Genomic DNA, 15,207 nt, shown 5'->3' with positions numbered 1-15,207 from the left:
GAAATTGGGTGTGTTAGTTTTCGTGCTGCTCTTGTTTCTGTTGGATTGTTAGGTAATCACTTAATTTTGCACATCAAATTTTGCCTTCTGTAAAATGAGCAAAAGAATTGTGAATGTTGAATACTTGCATTCAGCTTTCTGGAACTCCATTGAAAGGTGCAGTGGGAGTACAAAATAATAACTTGAAAGCTGGACAGATGGCTTTGAGAAAGTATTGAGACAGCTCTCATCTTTCTGTAGGCTGATTTCCAATGATATTTAACACTTGTGCCCTTCAGCTTGGTTTATGGTTATACCTAATGAAATGGATGGATTGGATCTCTTGGTACCACCATAACTATTAGATTGGCAATACTTACATTGTGAATTTTATGTTCCATGGAGAGCTTTCTGAGTGGATTATATAAGCAGTCTTTAAAATACAGCTATTTTTTTCTGCAACAAAATATTATTGGTATCTCTTATAAGTAGACCTTGAAAAATCCAGAAATTAGAGGGGAATTAGAAGCTTAGAGCTGTTGTTACAACTGTTGAAGTAGCCCATTTGCATGATCTCGCCTTACATCACCCTACATTCTCTGTGTAGTAAAACCATGGGGATGGGTCATTCCTGAATTGCCACTGCAGCTTTCCCCATAGTATTTGGAATTGATGGCTACAAATTTTATTTTTATTTTTTAAAGTGTTCGGTATATTTTGGTTATGAAAAGGCTCTGTTAAATGATGCAGCTTTTGGGAAAAAAATACTGCAATTACAGTCTGAAAACAGTTGCTGTACATCCATTTATTCAGTTTTTCACACATCTTAAACCTCCTTCCAATAACTCAAAAGGTCATTTTTGATAAGGGCGACATGATTTTTGTTTTTTGCAGCTGGAGAAAATGAGACAGAAATATTCAGAACTTACTTGACTGTTTAGGTTGTGACCAGACACTCAGCAGCAGTGCTGCATTTGCTACTTAGGCAGTCCTTGATCAGTTATTCTCAGCCCCCTGCTGCCTCCTTCATTGTGCTGGCACACCTCTCTGTGTGAATGTGCAGTGAACTAGTTACAGGGAATGATTCAGATGAAAAATAATGCTCTATTTTTAGATCAAGGGCGGTGCTGGTAAAAGTAGACATCAAATGTCAGCATCGTGATGGCATACAGGGGTAAATGGATTTTCTTCAATTAGACTGCTTGCCTAAATAATAAAAACTTCCTATGAACAGTGGTTGCAGCACCATAAACTATATACTCAAGTCATAAGGAGATCTGGATGTTAGCCCTGCTCAAATCAAATTTATGCAGCTACATCTTAATGTATTTTTTTTTAAACTAAGATCATTGTTGTGTGTTAGCAGCTTTAATAAATAAGTTCTTCTGAGTGATGTTCTCCAATAACTAGGCTGTAGAAAAGAAAATCTCTAATTTATTCTGGAGATGCAAAGATATTCTAGTCCTTGCTCTGTGTGTTTATGCATATCCTATATGTAACCTTTCATGGTAGCAGCTCTAAATCTCATCCATGCAGAAGCTGCTGCAGAGATCAAACTGAAGGAGTAAGCAGTTGTGTATTTTCTCTGCTATATTTCGAGAGTCCCATATAGCGAGATTTCTAATTTTAAGCAACAGGAATTGCTTCCAGGGAAACAGTACTGGTACCATAAGAAATCTTCTCTGCACAATAAAACAAAGTTAAGAACTTGAAGGGAGGGATATTAAGACACAAACCTGCAAGAGCTATTCTTAAAAACACATGTAGTGTAGAGCCTGCTTACTTGCCTGGACTTGTAACTAAGCTTTTGAAGAATTAAGCAGCCTGTAATGAAATTCATTTTATAAATTTTTTGTTGTTGTTTCAAAAGCATGCTGATTGTTGCCTCAGAAGAGGCACTGAGCAGTAAATGGCTTTTGATGCATTACAAACAGATTTTTCTGGTTATTTGTCATTGACAGTGATGGCTTTGACGTTGGTCTAGTCTGCAGAATTAATCAGAAGACACCCAACAGCTGTTGCATGGTAATTGTTTCAGTCTGACCTGGTCCTCTTCTGGAGGGACACCCATTAATTACGAGTTTATCCAGCAACAGGATTCCGATTCCCTCATGCTCTTCCATCATGACAGATGTTGTCTTGTTCATTGGGCCTTATCTGGCAAAGACTTAAGCACCTGGCATAGTAAGCTCTTATTTTGGATACAGAACACTACTTTCTAGCTGCTAGAAGACCCTGGAATAACTATCTAATATTCCTCAAAAGCAGTTCCCTCCTTTGGGCTGTTGCGTGTGCGTTATTGCTACAGCTGGCTGTAGTCATGCTCAACTTTTGTTTTAACACTAGGAAATGTGTCAGCAAGACAAGGAATACAGCTCTAGTAGAGGAGATTCTGGGTTAGTATCTTGCTAGCAAATCTGTAAGAATTAAGTGAAACTGATCTTTGAGAAATAGTATTTTTGAGTTATACCTGAGATTTTTTCAGTTCTGGGCTAAACAGTAAAATTCCCTTTTTTCTTTCTTTTGGGTTTTTTTTTTTCTGTTTTCTCCAGAAGTTCTGGGCTGTGTTAAGAGGATGCTGTCTTAATCAAGAAAATTCCTTTAAACTGCTCCTCTCCTCACCATTTCTTCTCCATGCTTCAGGTTGATCCCATTGTTCTTCCATAAGTTATAGCTTCTGTGTAGAATTTGCTTTTCCAGGGGCTGAAGAACCAATCTGGGATTTCTTCTGAGGTGGTTTCTCAGGTGTCGTCATGCATTTCAGCGTTTTGTGTTTTCCTAGTTCCATCTGTCTAACATTATGTAATCACCTTGACTCTCAAAGCTCCTTTTTTTCTATAGTATTTACAAAATCAGAGCTAAGGTACAAAATGGAAGATGGGATACAGTGAAGCAAGTCATATTTTGGAGCAGTCCTCAGGTGTTGATCATTTGGAGATGGTCTCAGAACTCTTTCCAGGAAGGTTTATGTGGTTGGACCAAAAACCCCCAGATTATTAGTACATGAGACAGTCCAACTGACTGCACAGCAGTAAAACTTACTACGTAAGTTACTGACAAATATGAATAAGGAATATGCTTTTTGTTAACAGTTCTCATCAGCTTTCAAAAATTTTTGTATAGCAATAAAACTTGTAAGACAGTTGGGTTTTGAAGGCATCACAATGCAGTCTTGTGAAATAAAGTAAAAGGTGATCCCCTTATTCAAATGACCTACTTTAATAACCTCAATCCTGTATACAGTAGAGCACCAGTACTAAATATGCTATTGTTTTTGTTCAAATTGGAGGAAAAAATGGATTGCTAGATTAAAACTGTCCTGTCTTATGGATTGCAAAACAGAGTAAAACATCATGTTGTATTTTCTGAGTTAAAGCTTGGAGAAGTGCATTTGAGAAGTGTACCTGTATCTGCTAGAGTAATTAATTCCAAGTGCTGGTGAGAAGAACCTTGATAAAATCTGGAGTTAGTCTCCCTTGTGTTTTGTAGTTCTTTGGATTATGTTTTTAAACAAACATAAAAGTCTTTTGCTGGGTGGCAGTTTAAGAGAAAGAGTGAGAAAGTATACCTTTCAGTGCTGCTATCTGATTTTAGTCTTAGGTTCATTTTTGCATTTTTCTGGTAGATGTTGATACTGTCAAATGGAGATAACTTGTGGTGGAGATGGGTTAAGTGGTCAGCTCCACTTTTCTGAGTGAAGTTGTTTCCTCTGGAACAGGAACAACTGAATGGCATGTATTGTCACTCGGGAATAGTCATATTTAGTCTGGTGTGTTAACTTCAACTTTTAGACTGTCTAGTATGGATGTGACCTATTGTCTCTGGAAGTGCTGCTTACGATTTCAGGAAAAAGGTGGTGATTTGGCCGTAGGAAGACTGGTAAGTCTTTACCGTGGAGTTACAATCAGCAGAGATTGGCCAAAGTCTAGTGATGCTTATTACTCTACCTCTTGAGTGTAGAGGGCAGATTTGGCACAGTTTTCAAGTGACAACTCTAGAAGTATTTGAAAAAGAAAATTTTTTGAGTGACTACAACCTTAAACTGAAATTCAAATACCTGAATGCATGATACAGCAATAGCTTCACAAAACTGCAGGGGGAAGCAGATGACTACTAATGGATGACTTGGAAATAGAATTGGTATTTAAAGCTGAAAAATGTGTTCTTTATCTGTTTAAATTCCTTGCTTCTGTGCACCCTTTGAACTGCAGTAATTTTAAATTGACTGCTACTTGGTGACCTTACAAACTGGTATATGAGATGATGCAGATGTGCATTGTCACATTGTATAAATAGCCTTGCAGAGAAGAGAGTGCGCATTTTCAGCTGTTGAAAAAACTGGAGCCAAGAACAGTTCCCTAGCAAAGTTAGATCAATTGATCACATAAAATGCATAGGAACAGCCAGAGGAAGCATAGTTGGAAGCATTACAAACTGAGGGTGTTTGTCCTTCAGCTCTCACCAGCTATATTTAAGGATTTTACTTCCAGCACTTTTAAATTGGTTACTTACAAAATAAACAGTGAAAATGTGTAGGCTCCTTTCATCTCTAATAGTAAAAACAAAAGCATTAAAGCCTTATTCTACCCTTGAATTTTTTGGCAGAGCAGCTGAGGTCCAAGGACTGTATTTGATGGCCTTTTTTTTTTTTTTTTTTTAATTGTGTACTTTATTGTCAGAAGGCCAAAACTGTCTTTTCTCATTGCTTCAGGTCAGGTCCTAATCTTCAGTATCTCTAGCTTGCCGGGCAGGTTTATGTTAAGATCCTAATTTCTTCAGAATATGGACAACTGTAATTCAGTATCCAAATCTGTAAACATTTCTTATCAGATCCTTTAAGAATCATATTACTAGTTAAATGTCATTATTTATTCTGGACTTCAAAAATTTTTTGACTTCGTACATAAAAATCTAACGCCTGCCACTTGGAATTTGTCATCTTTGTGTTAATAAAATCTGAAAAAAAACCAACCAAAAACAAACCCTTAACATTTTGAAGACTTTGAATAGCAGAAAATTGTAATGGAGTGTAAGTTGGGGAAGTTGTGCCTGACCCCGATATTGTATATGAGCTGCTTCAGGGAACGTAGTGGTTCAAGATACCATTTCCTCAGGCAGAGCATTCTAGGAGTTCAGCCTGACCTACTTCCCTCACCGAGGAAAGGGTAGCCTGCCCTGCAGCGACTTACATCTTTTTCTGAAAAATGAGTGGGTGGGGACACTGAAATGACATTGTGCAAAATTTGTCCCAAGGACAAGTCACTAACAATTTTTTCATTCTGGGGCTGATACGATCACAGTAAACTGATGACCAGTCAATTTGCAATTGTCCATTGAAGCTGGAAATGTAGCACACTGAGTAAAGAGGTTATGTCTTCTAACAGCAGTTTAGATTCTGGTGTTTTGTTGTTTGGTTTATTTTACCCTGAATTTGACTAGAAGACAGATTCTAACAGCATCCATTGGAGTAGTCCTTTCAGGTTAAGTGTAAATTCATCCAAAATAGTTGACTTTCCACTGCTTTTGTGTTAGATTTTCTGTTAAAGAAAGGTATGTGTGTGGGAGTAAATTAAGTATTACTGCATGCATTTCATTCATATTATTTCATGCATTATTTCATAAATATCATGGTGTGCTTTAGAGGGCAGCATGTTTAGGATGTGACGTGCTAATATGTATGCTTTTACATTTTGTAGAAAAGCTGGGGAAATTTACCTTTAGGGATAGTCTCCTACTATGTATTGCTTATGGGTCATACTTCAAATACAAATCCATAATGATGCTTGAGGTACCCTATAGACTTTAGCTTTTTTAAAAATACTGTGAAAAATTGTAGTTTGGAATCTAAGGGACAGCCTGAACCCCATAATACAGGGATGTCTTGAAAACATTGGGCAAGCTGTAAGAGAAATAGTGGTTTGGAAGCAGGACTGCATTGTCGGCGTTGTTGCTTTCCAGGGAGCTGAGTAAGCTGCAAAACCATATAAGGTGGTAACAACGCTGCTGGCTTCTGAAACGTGCTTAGACACCACCTTTTCTGGTCAAATAGTCAGAAGTGACCGCAAGACTGTCGCTGACATTTGTACGTCTGTAACGGTTGGATGACTAATAGTCCTCTGTCCTTCAAGTTTGTGCAGTTTGATTCACAGGCGAGAGGACATAGCGAGGAACAGGCTTTCGGAGGAGGAGAGCTGTATGAGTCATCAGCTTCCCGGTGTGAGTCCCTAAGCTCTTTGGTTGCTCAGAACATTCAGCAGCCCATGTTTCCCCAGTGAACATGGCCGTACAGCCACACTGGTCTTTATTCTATGCTGGTGAGGTTCCAGCTCACAGTCCTCTTGGCTACCTGAGAAGGAATCCCACAGTTGAAGAATTTATTATTTTTTTTGTTCCTTTTACAATTTTTTTTAAAATATAAAGCTTGTTCTCCTGAAGCCTTCTTGCAGCAAATTGCTTTTTATATTAGTATTTAATATTTAACCAGGGTAAGCACATAATACTTAGTAATAACTTTTAATAAAATTAAGCAAAATAATAATAATACAGGTAAAGCTTTTCATCCGGTATTCCTTGACTGCAGGGTTTCTGCATCAGGAGTACTGTGGCCGTGCTGCAGTTTTCATTTCATACCCCCCCAAAAAAATGGCTTTTGTTATTGTAGAGTTGTAACTCCACCTTATGCAACAGTGAATCTGTTAATGGCACTTAAAGGCCAGTTCTAAATAGGTCATGAGCAATGAAGTCAATAGGGCTAGTGTTTCAAGCATTTCTTTTCTTCAGTGAGGGTTGTCTGTGTAGATCTTTCACGTTTTCCAGTAGGATCATCATCTCTAAACCTGTTCTGTGCTGAAATCTGGCTGCTTTGTTCACTGGTATGAAAATGACTTCTGTTGTGCTAACTTTGACTTTATATGCATTCAAGAAGTTTTACCAATTTCTTTCTGTGGAGGGCCAGCTGTGATGTGCAGTGACCTTGCTGGAGCTGTTCTGCCTGGCACTTTGAAAGTTTGGGTGCAGCTTTCAAATGCAGTTAACATGCTCCTTCAGCTGAACGTGCACCATTCAATTCACATTGAAGGGTGCATTGTAATTCACATTACAAGGGTAATTCACAAATAAACCTGTGCTCTTAATGCAGCTTGTGTCTGAAATGCTTAAACTTGTTTGTATACTCATATTTAGAAAGCACCAACTGGCCTGCATATATTGGTGCAAGTGACATTGTGGAAGGACTTGTGTAGGTTTGTCAGTCCACCCTGGAGGAAAGCCAGTTTCTAAACAGTGGTGCATGTTTTGTCTGACCTATGGTTTGGGTTTTTTTAAATGAGAGGAGCAATGAGTTTTAGAAAACATATTTCTAAAACACAACGGGCGATAGGAAAGAATGTAGTGATCCTAGGCATGTATTGAAAGGGTCAGAGGATGTTTCACTGTGTAATTTTTTTGTGTCAACTGAATGCCATTCCGCTGAGCCTAGTTTTCAGAGCATTATGATCTGTTATTACTAAGATGGTGACAGCAGCCAGGTGAATTACTTTCCAAAACCAATAAAAGCAAGAGGAGAGAACCTCTGATTTTGTATTGTTTGTCAGTTACTTGGCAAAGCTGTGAGATGGTGCACTGCTCCACAAAGAGTACTATATTTAGCTGTTTCCAAGGAGATGTTCTGTGCGATATTGATAATTGCATTAATCCTTGATTTACACAATCTGCAGGAAAGGAAACTGCTCCTTTTCCTAGTGTTGGCTTTTTAATTGCTCAATGATCTGTAATTCATAGACATATATAAGGATGTCTATTTGTGTATGCATGTGTGTTCGGCGCAAAATCAGTGGTCAAATGATCATTTTTCTACCACAAAAATTATTCATGAAAACGAGCATTGCCTCTGGATGTTACTGTCTTACTTACACTGCTTTGTTTTTACTTCTGTGAGGTATGTCTGCATGTGAAAGACTTCCATTGTAAATAGGTTGAAGAGATGGCTTGGTGACATCCTGTGCTTTCTGTGTCAAAGGCTAAGAGCATTCATGTCGACTTCGCTTGTGCCAAGAGTACTGTTAAGATATTCATGGTTGAAAACACAACTCTGCTCAGCATGTGCAATTTTCACTGTGTAACAGAACAATCTTCCTGTCTCTGGGTCTGATGGTTTAGTCACTCTCTGCATAAGAAACCTTTCAGGGCAGTATTATCCATGAACCCGTTTCTACTGCAGTCAGCTCAACATGCTTTGTACATCTCTGAAAGTAATTACCAATTTCTGAGGTGGAATTATTTCAGGCAAAACCTTTGAACTCTACATCTAACATATATTCTACATAGTTGACCTGCTCTAGTTGAATTAAACTGAGTTGGAAAGGAGAAGCAAATAGCCAGTTAAAAAGCCAACATATTAGTTTAAATATGTAATTCACTATGAATCCTCTTTCTGCATACTGTTGTCCATGAACTGGAATTCTTTAATTGCCTTGTTGTTATACTACAGTGTTTCATAGATATAAAGTGTATCATGTCAGAGTGACTACCAGAAAGTGATCTTGGTACTAGTTAGAATTCTTGTTATATTTTATTCTGATTTCCATTCATACTTCATTTGGAACTGCAGCTGACCTACTTGTTCATTTCAATTAAATACTTTGAGACATTGTCTTTTCTTTTGTAGAAAAGAAGAAAGGAGAGCACAGGGCTGAAGGAGAAAGGAAATGAGCAGTTCAAGAAAGGAGGTGGGTTGATAATGTTTTAACATCATATGGATGTTAAAGAATCTGAAATTAGTACTTAGCCATCATGGTGATGTTGCAGAAAACCCACAGGAAGATCTCACACCTATTATTGTTCAAATGTATCATCTATATCATTTTTCATCATCATTGAGAGAACAGAAAGAGATAGCAGACCTCCTTAAGAGTTAAGTTTAAATCACAAAGCCTTGTATTACTAAAGCAGGATTCTCATGAAAGGGAAGTGTTTAAATCCAAGAACATGATACAGAATTGACTGCCTTCCAAGTGCCAAGGTTTCTTTTACTAATCAAAAAAGAGTTCCACTAGGCTAGTTTTGCTAATGTGTGTGCTTAGAATTGATGCAGGACTCGGTGGCCCAGTAGCTCTCTCATACCTTTGTACATTTGCATGTTTCCTTTTATCCACTGGCTCTATCTGTTACATATTTTATTTATGTATGTGTATATACAGACATCTATATGTATGTATACACAGAGATGTAAGTACACATAGGCGTGCATATATGTATATGGATACACATGTATATGTGTATATAGAGATGTATACACGTGTATAAATAACTGTACCAATGCCTTTAATTAAAAAACATAAAGGAGGAAGTGTTTTTGACACCTGCCTTTCATTTAATTTTCTGGTGGCTAGAGGATTCACAAGGAAATGAGGACATGCAGATTTGTACTTGCCTCAGTCAGCAGGGACACAAACAAGTAACTTCCCCTTCCCAAAAGTATACCCTGACAACCAGACAGTGGCCTTCCTGTGGGAGGTCTCTTATTGTGTGCTAAGAGAGGAGGATTCCTGGGGAATGATTTACGAGTTCAGGCAAGCTTCAGAGCAGGCAGAAGAAAGCCGCTTGGACCATGAAAGCAGCAAGCCTGTAATGTTGGCTGAATCACCCTGTGAAGTCTCATCCATAGCCTTTTTGACAAATTCTTTTGCGGATCTTTTCAGAGAGCCTGCCATAGTCCTTACTGATCAGAAGTACACGACCTCTTAAGCACCTGGATGGTCACCAGCTAATGTGCACAGGAAGAATTGCGCTGTTTTGAGGACAGTGTGTTTGTCAGCTGGCAGGACATTGTTCAGAGTCAGTACAGGGCCTTTTCACTCTTGACTCTACTTTTATTAGAAAATTAATAACTTGATAATCCCATGTGGTTTACCGCTGCTCCTTGCTTTAGATCAGACTTGATAATGGATGACCTCCGGGTGATAATGGGCTTGTGGCAACTGACCTTTGAGTCAGTCACTGAAGATGATGTGACAAAATATCTCCATAACTGCTTTAAACAGGTATCAGTGCAGTGACGTGCTTCCTTACAGATCAAGAATATGCTTAATCTAAAGAGATTCTACAACTAAGCCTGGTAACTCAAATAGAATTAAACAATTCCAGGGATGAGAATTATATTCACATCATGCTGCACTTGTTACATTAAGCTCAGAACTATATTTCTGGTTTTACAAGGGTGTTGATTTGAAAATGATTGTCTTTGATCTATGTGCTACTCAGGTACGTACTTTGTGAGCAGCTACTGATTCTGGTTTAATATTGCATCATATACTGAGAAATGTTTCTAAAGAATTCATCGTAGCCATGTGGTTCACTGATTGTACTGGCATTAGAAATAAATGTTCTGTTTTGGTTTTTTTTGCTATTGCACCTGCAGACTATGGAGAGGCAGAAGACTCTTATACGAAGGCTCTGCAGATTTGTCCAGCCTGCTTCCAGAAGGATAGGGCTATTTTATTTTCGAACAGAGCTGCTGCAAAAATGAAACAGGTGAATATTCTTTATATTTTATGAAACATCATGTATTGATTATATGACAAACGCAGTAATGAAGTCATTAGGATACATAAAGGAGGCAAAGGCATAAAGCTGTCTGCAGGTTTTGCTGCTTGCTAAGTCTGTCGTGCTCCTGGTAGAAATGCTGCAATGCTTGGTTTTACTGAGGATGAATACAAACCTGAAAGTTGCAGTTGGAACAGCTGTTGAAAGTTGCTCTGCTGCATTATGTTTGAAACACTAATTATTTTTTTTTCAATCTCCCTATTGTAATCAAATTCAAAGTTTATGTGGAACAGATGTCTTTAGGTATGTTTAATGTATACAGACCATATATTAGATTGTTTAGAATTTTAGCTAGTTAGTGTTTTTTCTAAAAGCCTGTTTGTCATATACTTGTCTTAATTTAATTGGATAAAATGCTTTGAGGCATAAGCAGGAGTTCCTAACTATGGCTTTATTAATTCAGTTAGTCTGCTTCCTTCACAGTTGCTATAGTAGGACAGACCTAGATAGCAGGGGATGGTCTGGATAGAGTGGCTGCAGCTTTCTTCATGTTTTCTATTCCTTGACAGGTGCTCAGATCATAGAACCATAGAATCACAGAATGGTTTGGGTTGGAAGGGACCTTAATCATCCAGTTCCAACCCCCCACCACAGGCAGGGACACCTTCCACCAGGGCAGGTCACTCAGAGCCCCGTCCAGCCTGGCCTTGAGCATCCCAGGGATGGGGCTTCCACAGCTGCTCTGGGCAGCCTGCTCCAGGGCCTCACCACCCTCATAGTAAAGAATCTCTTCCTTATACCTAACCTAAATCTCCCCTCCTTCAGTTTAAAGCCATTCACCTTGTCCTGTCCCTACAGGCCCTTGTACAGAGCCCCTCTCCAGCTTCCTTGTAGCCCCTTCAGGCACTGGCAGCCTTCTGTTACCAGAATTGGCAATATACTTAGGTAGCATGGATGGCATAGAACACGGTCTGTCTGAACAGAACTTTTCGATTCTTTAGGAGGAGGAGATGCTAAGAATTGGGGAGAAACCACTCTCTATTTTTGCCTTTGTTTTTAAGATTAAATTATTACAGAAAAATAGTACAGTAACTCCTGTCCTCAGTTTATCCTCCTGCAAAGGGAACATTCTGGCAGTTTTCCTCCAGTATTGGGACAGATGCAGCTTTGCCTAGAGATGTACCTTGCAGCCAACCATATTTAGGCATAAATAAAACCAGTTCTTACTCAGCATAGAGTATTCTTGTTTGGCTAGAATTTTCTAATTTGCTGTTGGTATACTGAATTGTTTGAGCAGACAAGTTAAAAATGGAATAAAATCTGTAATAGATGCTGGAACTTTTCAAATATGAAAGCTGTAAACCGAAAAACCTTGTAATCCAGATGTCAAGTATTTATATCACTGGGAAACTAACCCAGTAGTCTCCAAAGCAGCCCCAGATGTTAAAAGATCAGTGGAACCTGACAAAGAAATACATTACTTTGGAGATTGATTTTTATTACTAGTAACTTACCCATTAAGTTTGTTCTTCCATACCTGTTGCACCTATTTGCTTTGCACTACAGTAAAAGCTTGTGAGGCACTCTTCTCTGAGACAGCTTCTGGTTTATGGAGGAGGAAATAATTCCTTGGGTGTAGAAAGATTACTACTACTTCAATGAACAGTACAAGCACAGAACAGCCTGGTTATTTTATTAATTTTTTTAAAAGCAGTCTTAGTTTGGGTGAAAATTGGATCTTTTTTGCTATTTTCCTTGTTTTGTTACAAGCAAATTGCTTAACTCTCATCTTTCAAGTATAGTTGTCTGGCTGCACTAAAATCTTGTCCTTACCACTTCTGGAAGTCTCATGCATTTTCCCTTGTAGCAAACCCTGTATTACTGCTAAAGGTAGTATCTGCTTTCCAAATGTCTTACCTCATACTGACAGGAATTCATCTGGGACTCTTGGGAACCATCTATTCCAACCCCTTAATTAATTGACAAAGGTAGAAAAGCCGTAGCTGGGTTAAGCCAAGGCCTGCAGATGTGACTCAGCCTTTTGACTGTAGCTTGCTGCCGGCTGTTCAGTGCAGACGATTAGTGGGGCAGCCGTGCAATTTGAACACTGGCAGCCTTCACCGAGAGGAAGCTAATCACTGCTAAAGAGCTTTACATCAGAAGCAACGGTATGAAAAGCCTTCATTACATGAACGTGCCAGTTCCTTGGACAAACCTTTTTGCTTGCAATTGTAAATAACCTGTTTCCCAAGAAATATGACTTAAACATAACAAAACTATTTTGTGTTCCAGGTCAAGACAGAAGCTGCCCTAAGTGACTGCAGCAAAGGTATGACTTTTTTTGTTTGGGTTTTTTTCCCCCCTCTATGTGCTGCTCTTGTGCCAGATCCTTCATGCATAAATTATGCCATTTAGTGCCTTACTGCAGAGCTGTAATTTTGAGCATAAGGGTCTTTAAAGAATTTAAAGAAAGGCTGTGATGGAATACACCTGAATCTGGAATTACTTATATTATTTATTTTGTAAAATGCCTATCAAAATTTTCCTGTTTGTAATAATTTACTTTCTATTCTCCTGTGCCAATAAGGCTGCTCTTTGTACTTCTTTTTAACAGGAAAGTCTTTTTATTATGGAAGGTGTTTCCTTACACCTACTATTTGAAACCTACTTACACCTGCCATTTGCCCCCCCAAACCTTGGTTTAATCCCCAAGAACTGTGAAGCTTTAGAAAAGCATTATCAAGTCCCTTTTGTGCAAGTGTTTTGCTTTGTCACAAGGGCTTATGCCCTCCTGTTCTTGTCCTGCATAGTTTTCTCTCTGCAACTGCTGGTGAAACGATTTCAGCTGTGCATTGCTTTATTGCTTCCACCCACTCACTCATGCTTAAGTATTTGTTAAATTCCCCACAACAGCTGGGCAAAAAAAGTCCAAATTACCAATCCAAAAACCAATCCGATGGCTGCGTACCAGTACCGCTTGTACAGTAAATATGAGTTTGTATGTGATACAGGTATCTTGAAGGTAACAAATTTTAGCTGGCTTCTGTCACTCTGGGGGTTTGCCTTGTTTCGGTGGTGATGCATTTTGAAAAATGCTTCTGATAATTTTGAGGAGGCTGAAAGGGAATCAGGCTGCTTTGCAGCAGTGAGACTTCAACCTACCATGGCTTGATGCTCCCCAGGGACTTGGCTTACAAACTGCAATGCAACACTTGGAGCACAGCAGAGCAATTCACACTAACCTGCAGCTTGCTGACTGTAGCATTGTCTTTGTCCTTCCAGAAGAAATAAACTAGAATATTTAGCTAGATAATCTTAGATTTAATTGTCCTGAGGACCATTTTATAGGTTTAGTAATTATAAAATGGGCAGGCTTTCATATTCATTCTTCCTATGGATGAAGAAATTCTTGAGAAATTACTATTTGCAGCTTCCTGTTAAAACTGAATGCTAAACTTAACTGCATCTGTAAACACGGTCACAGCTGCCAAGGGTATAAGGAGAGGGAAAGCTTAAATTCATTCAGTATGCCCCTCTGCTAACTTGTAGAGCTAATATAACCATTTGTGGATTCCCCACCCAGTTTTGAATGTTTGGTATTAAATGGAGAAGAACACCAAAAGTTCTCCTGAAGTTTGTCTCATCTTGAAGTGAGATAAGCAGGGAAATGCTTATTTTCCCTGCTATGTTTATTTTAGATATATTTACCTTTAGCTGTAACCTACTAAGACACGCATTAAATATACAAAAGCTGAAGAATATCTTACAGGTCCTGAAAATTTCCGAAGCATCACTTGGAATCTCTGCATATACAGTATTGCAAAATTATGTTTCCATGTTATAAATCACTTCTATCTGTGATAGATTGTAGACATTAAATGAAATTTGATTATTTGTATTAGACTTTTACAGGCAGATGCATGCCTTTCTAAATTGCGACTTAGAATCAAGCAGAGTCACAGTTTAAAAGCTAAGCTACATTGTAAACGTAACTAGGAAGAATTTAATACACACTTAAGAATGCATTTGAGGGGTGTAAAAATGTTTAAGTAAAATACTGTGCTTTGTTTTTGTTTTCTAGCAGTGGAATTAGATCCTAACTATATTAGAGCTTTGCTGAGGAGAGCAGAACTATATGAAAAAACAGAAAAACTAGATGAAGCTCTGGAAGATTATAAGGCAGTCCTAGAAAAAGACCCATCAGTTCATCAAGCCAGAGAAGCTTGCATGGTAAGTCTTTTTAGTATACTTTGGCCTAACTTTAAACCAAGGTCTTTTCTTTCCTATTGTAAATATTCAATACTGTTTATGCGAGCAGCTTCATATGCAGTGATGCTAACCACTTTTTCAAGTCTGAAAGTGTAGTGGTTTTCTCATCTAGTGTTACGTAAGGAAGATTACATGAACTGCCACGACTGCCATGGCAAGTCTCAGGTCTATAAAGCATAGTCCTCTCTTTACCTTTGTAAAATGAGTGAAAGTAAACATGTGTTCTGAGCTGTAAGCATCTAATTACATGTTTAGCTCTTGAATAGTGTGCATGCATGCACATGCACACACTTCGTTCTAGTTTTCTGATGGAGGCTATAAATTGTATTTATGCATGTGCTAGAAAAGATTACCTGAGCACTGCTGCATTTTAGCAGCCATCATTTCAATACTGATCTGCAATTTGGAGATCAGAAT

The 15,207-nt window shown here is 38.4% G+C and overlaps 1 protein-coding gene across 1 annotated transcript in view; it reads left to right on the top strand.

Annotated features, from left to right (window-relative positions):
• TTC1 (tetratricopeptide repeat domain 1) overlaps positions 1–15,207 on the top strand; it is a 33,953-nt gene that overhangs the window by 4,010 nt on the left and 14,736 nt on the right. The window contains exons 3-6 of the mRNA XM_056348822.1: positions 8,645–8,705; positions 10,397–10,509; positions 12,814–12,850; positions 14,603–14,751. Coding sequence (XP_056204797.1) covers positions 8,645–8,705; positions 10,397–10,509; positions 12,814–12,850; positions 14,603–14,751 — 360 coding nt within the window. The remainder of the gene's footprint in view (positions 1–8,644; positions 8,706–10,396; positions 10,510–12,813; positions 12,851–14,602; positions 14,752–15,207) is intronic.

Source organism: Falco biarmicus, chromosome 8, assembly GCF_023638135.1.
Source record: "Falco biarmicus isolate bFalBia1 chromosome 8, bFalBia1.pri, whole genome shotgun sequence".
Taxonomy (NCBI): Eukaryota; Metazoa; Chordata; class Aves; order Falconiformes; family Falconidae; genus Falco; species Falco biarmicus.
This window is presented reverse-complemented; position numbering and strand designations above follow the sequence as displayed.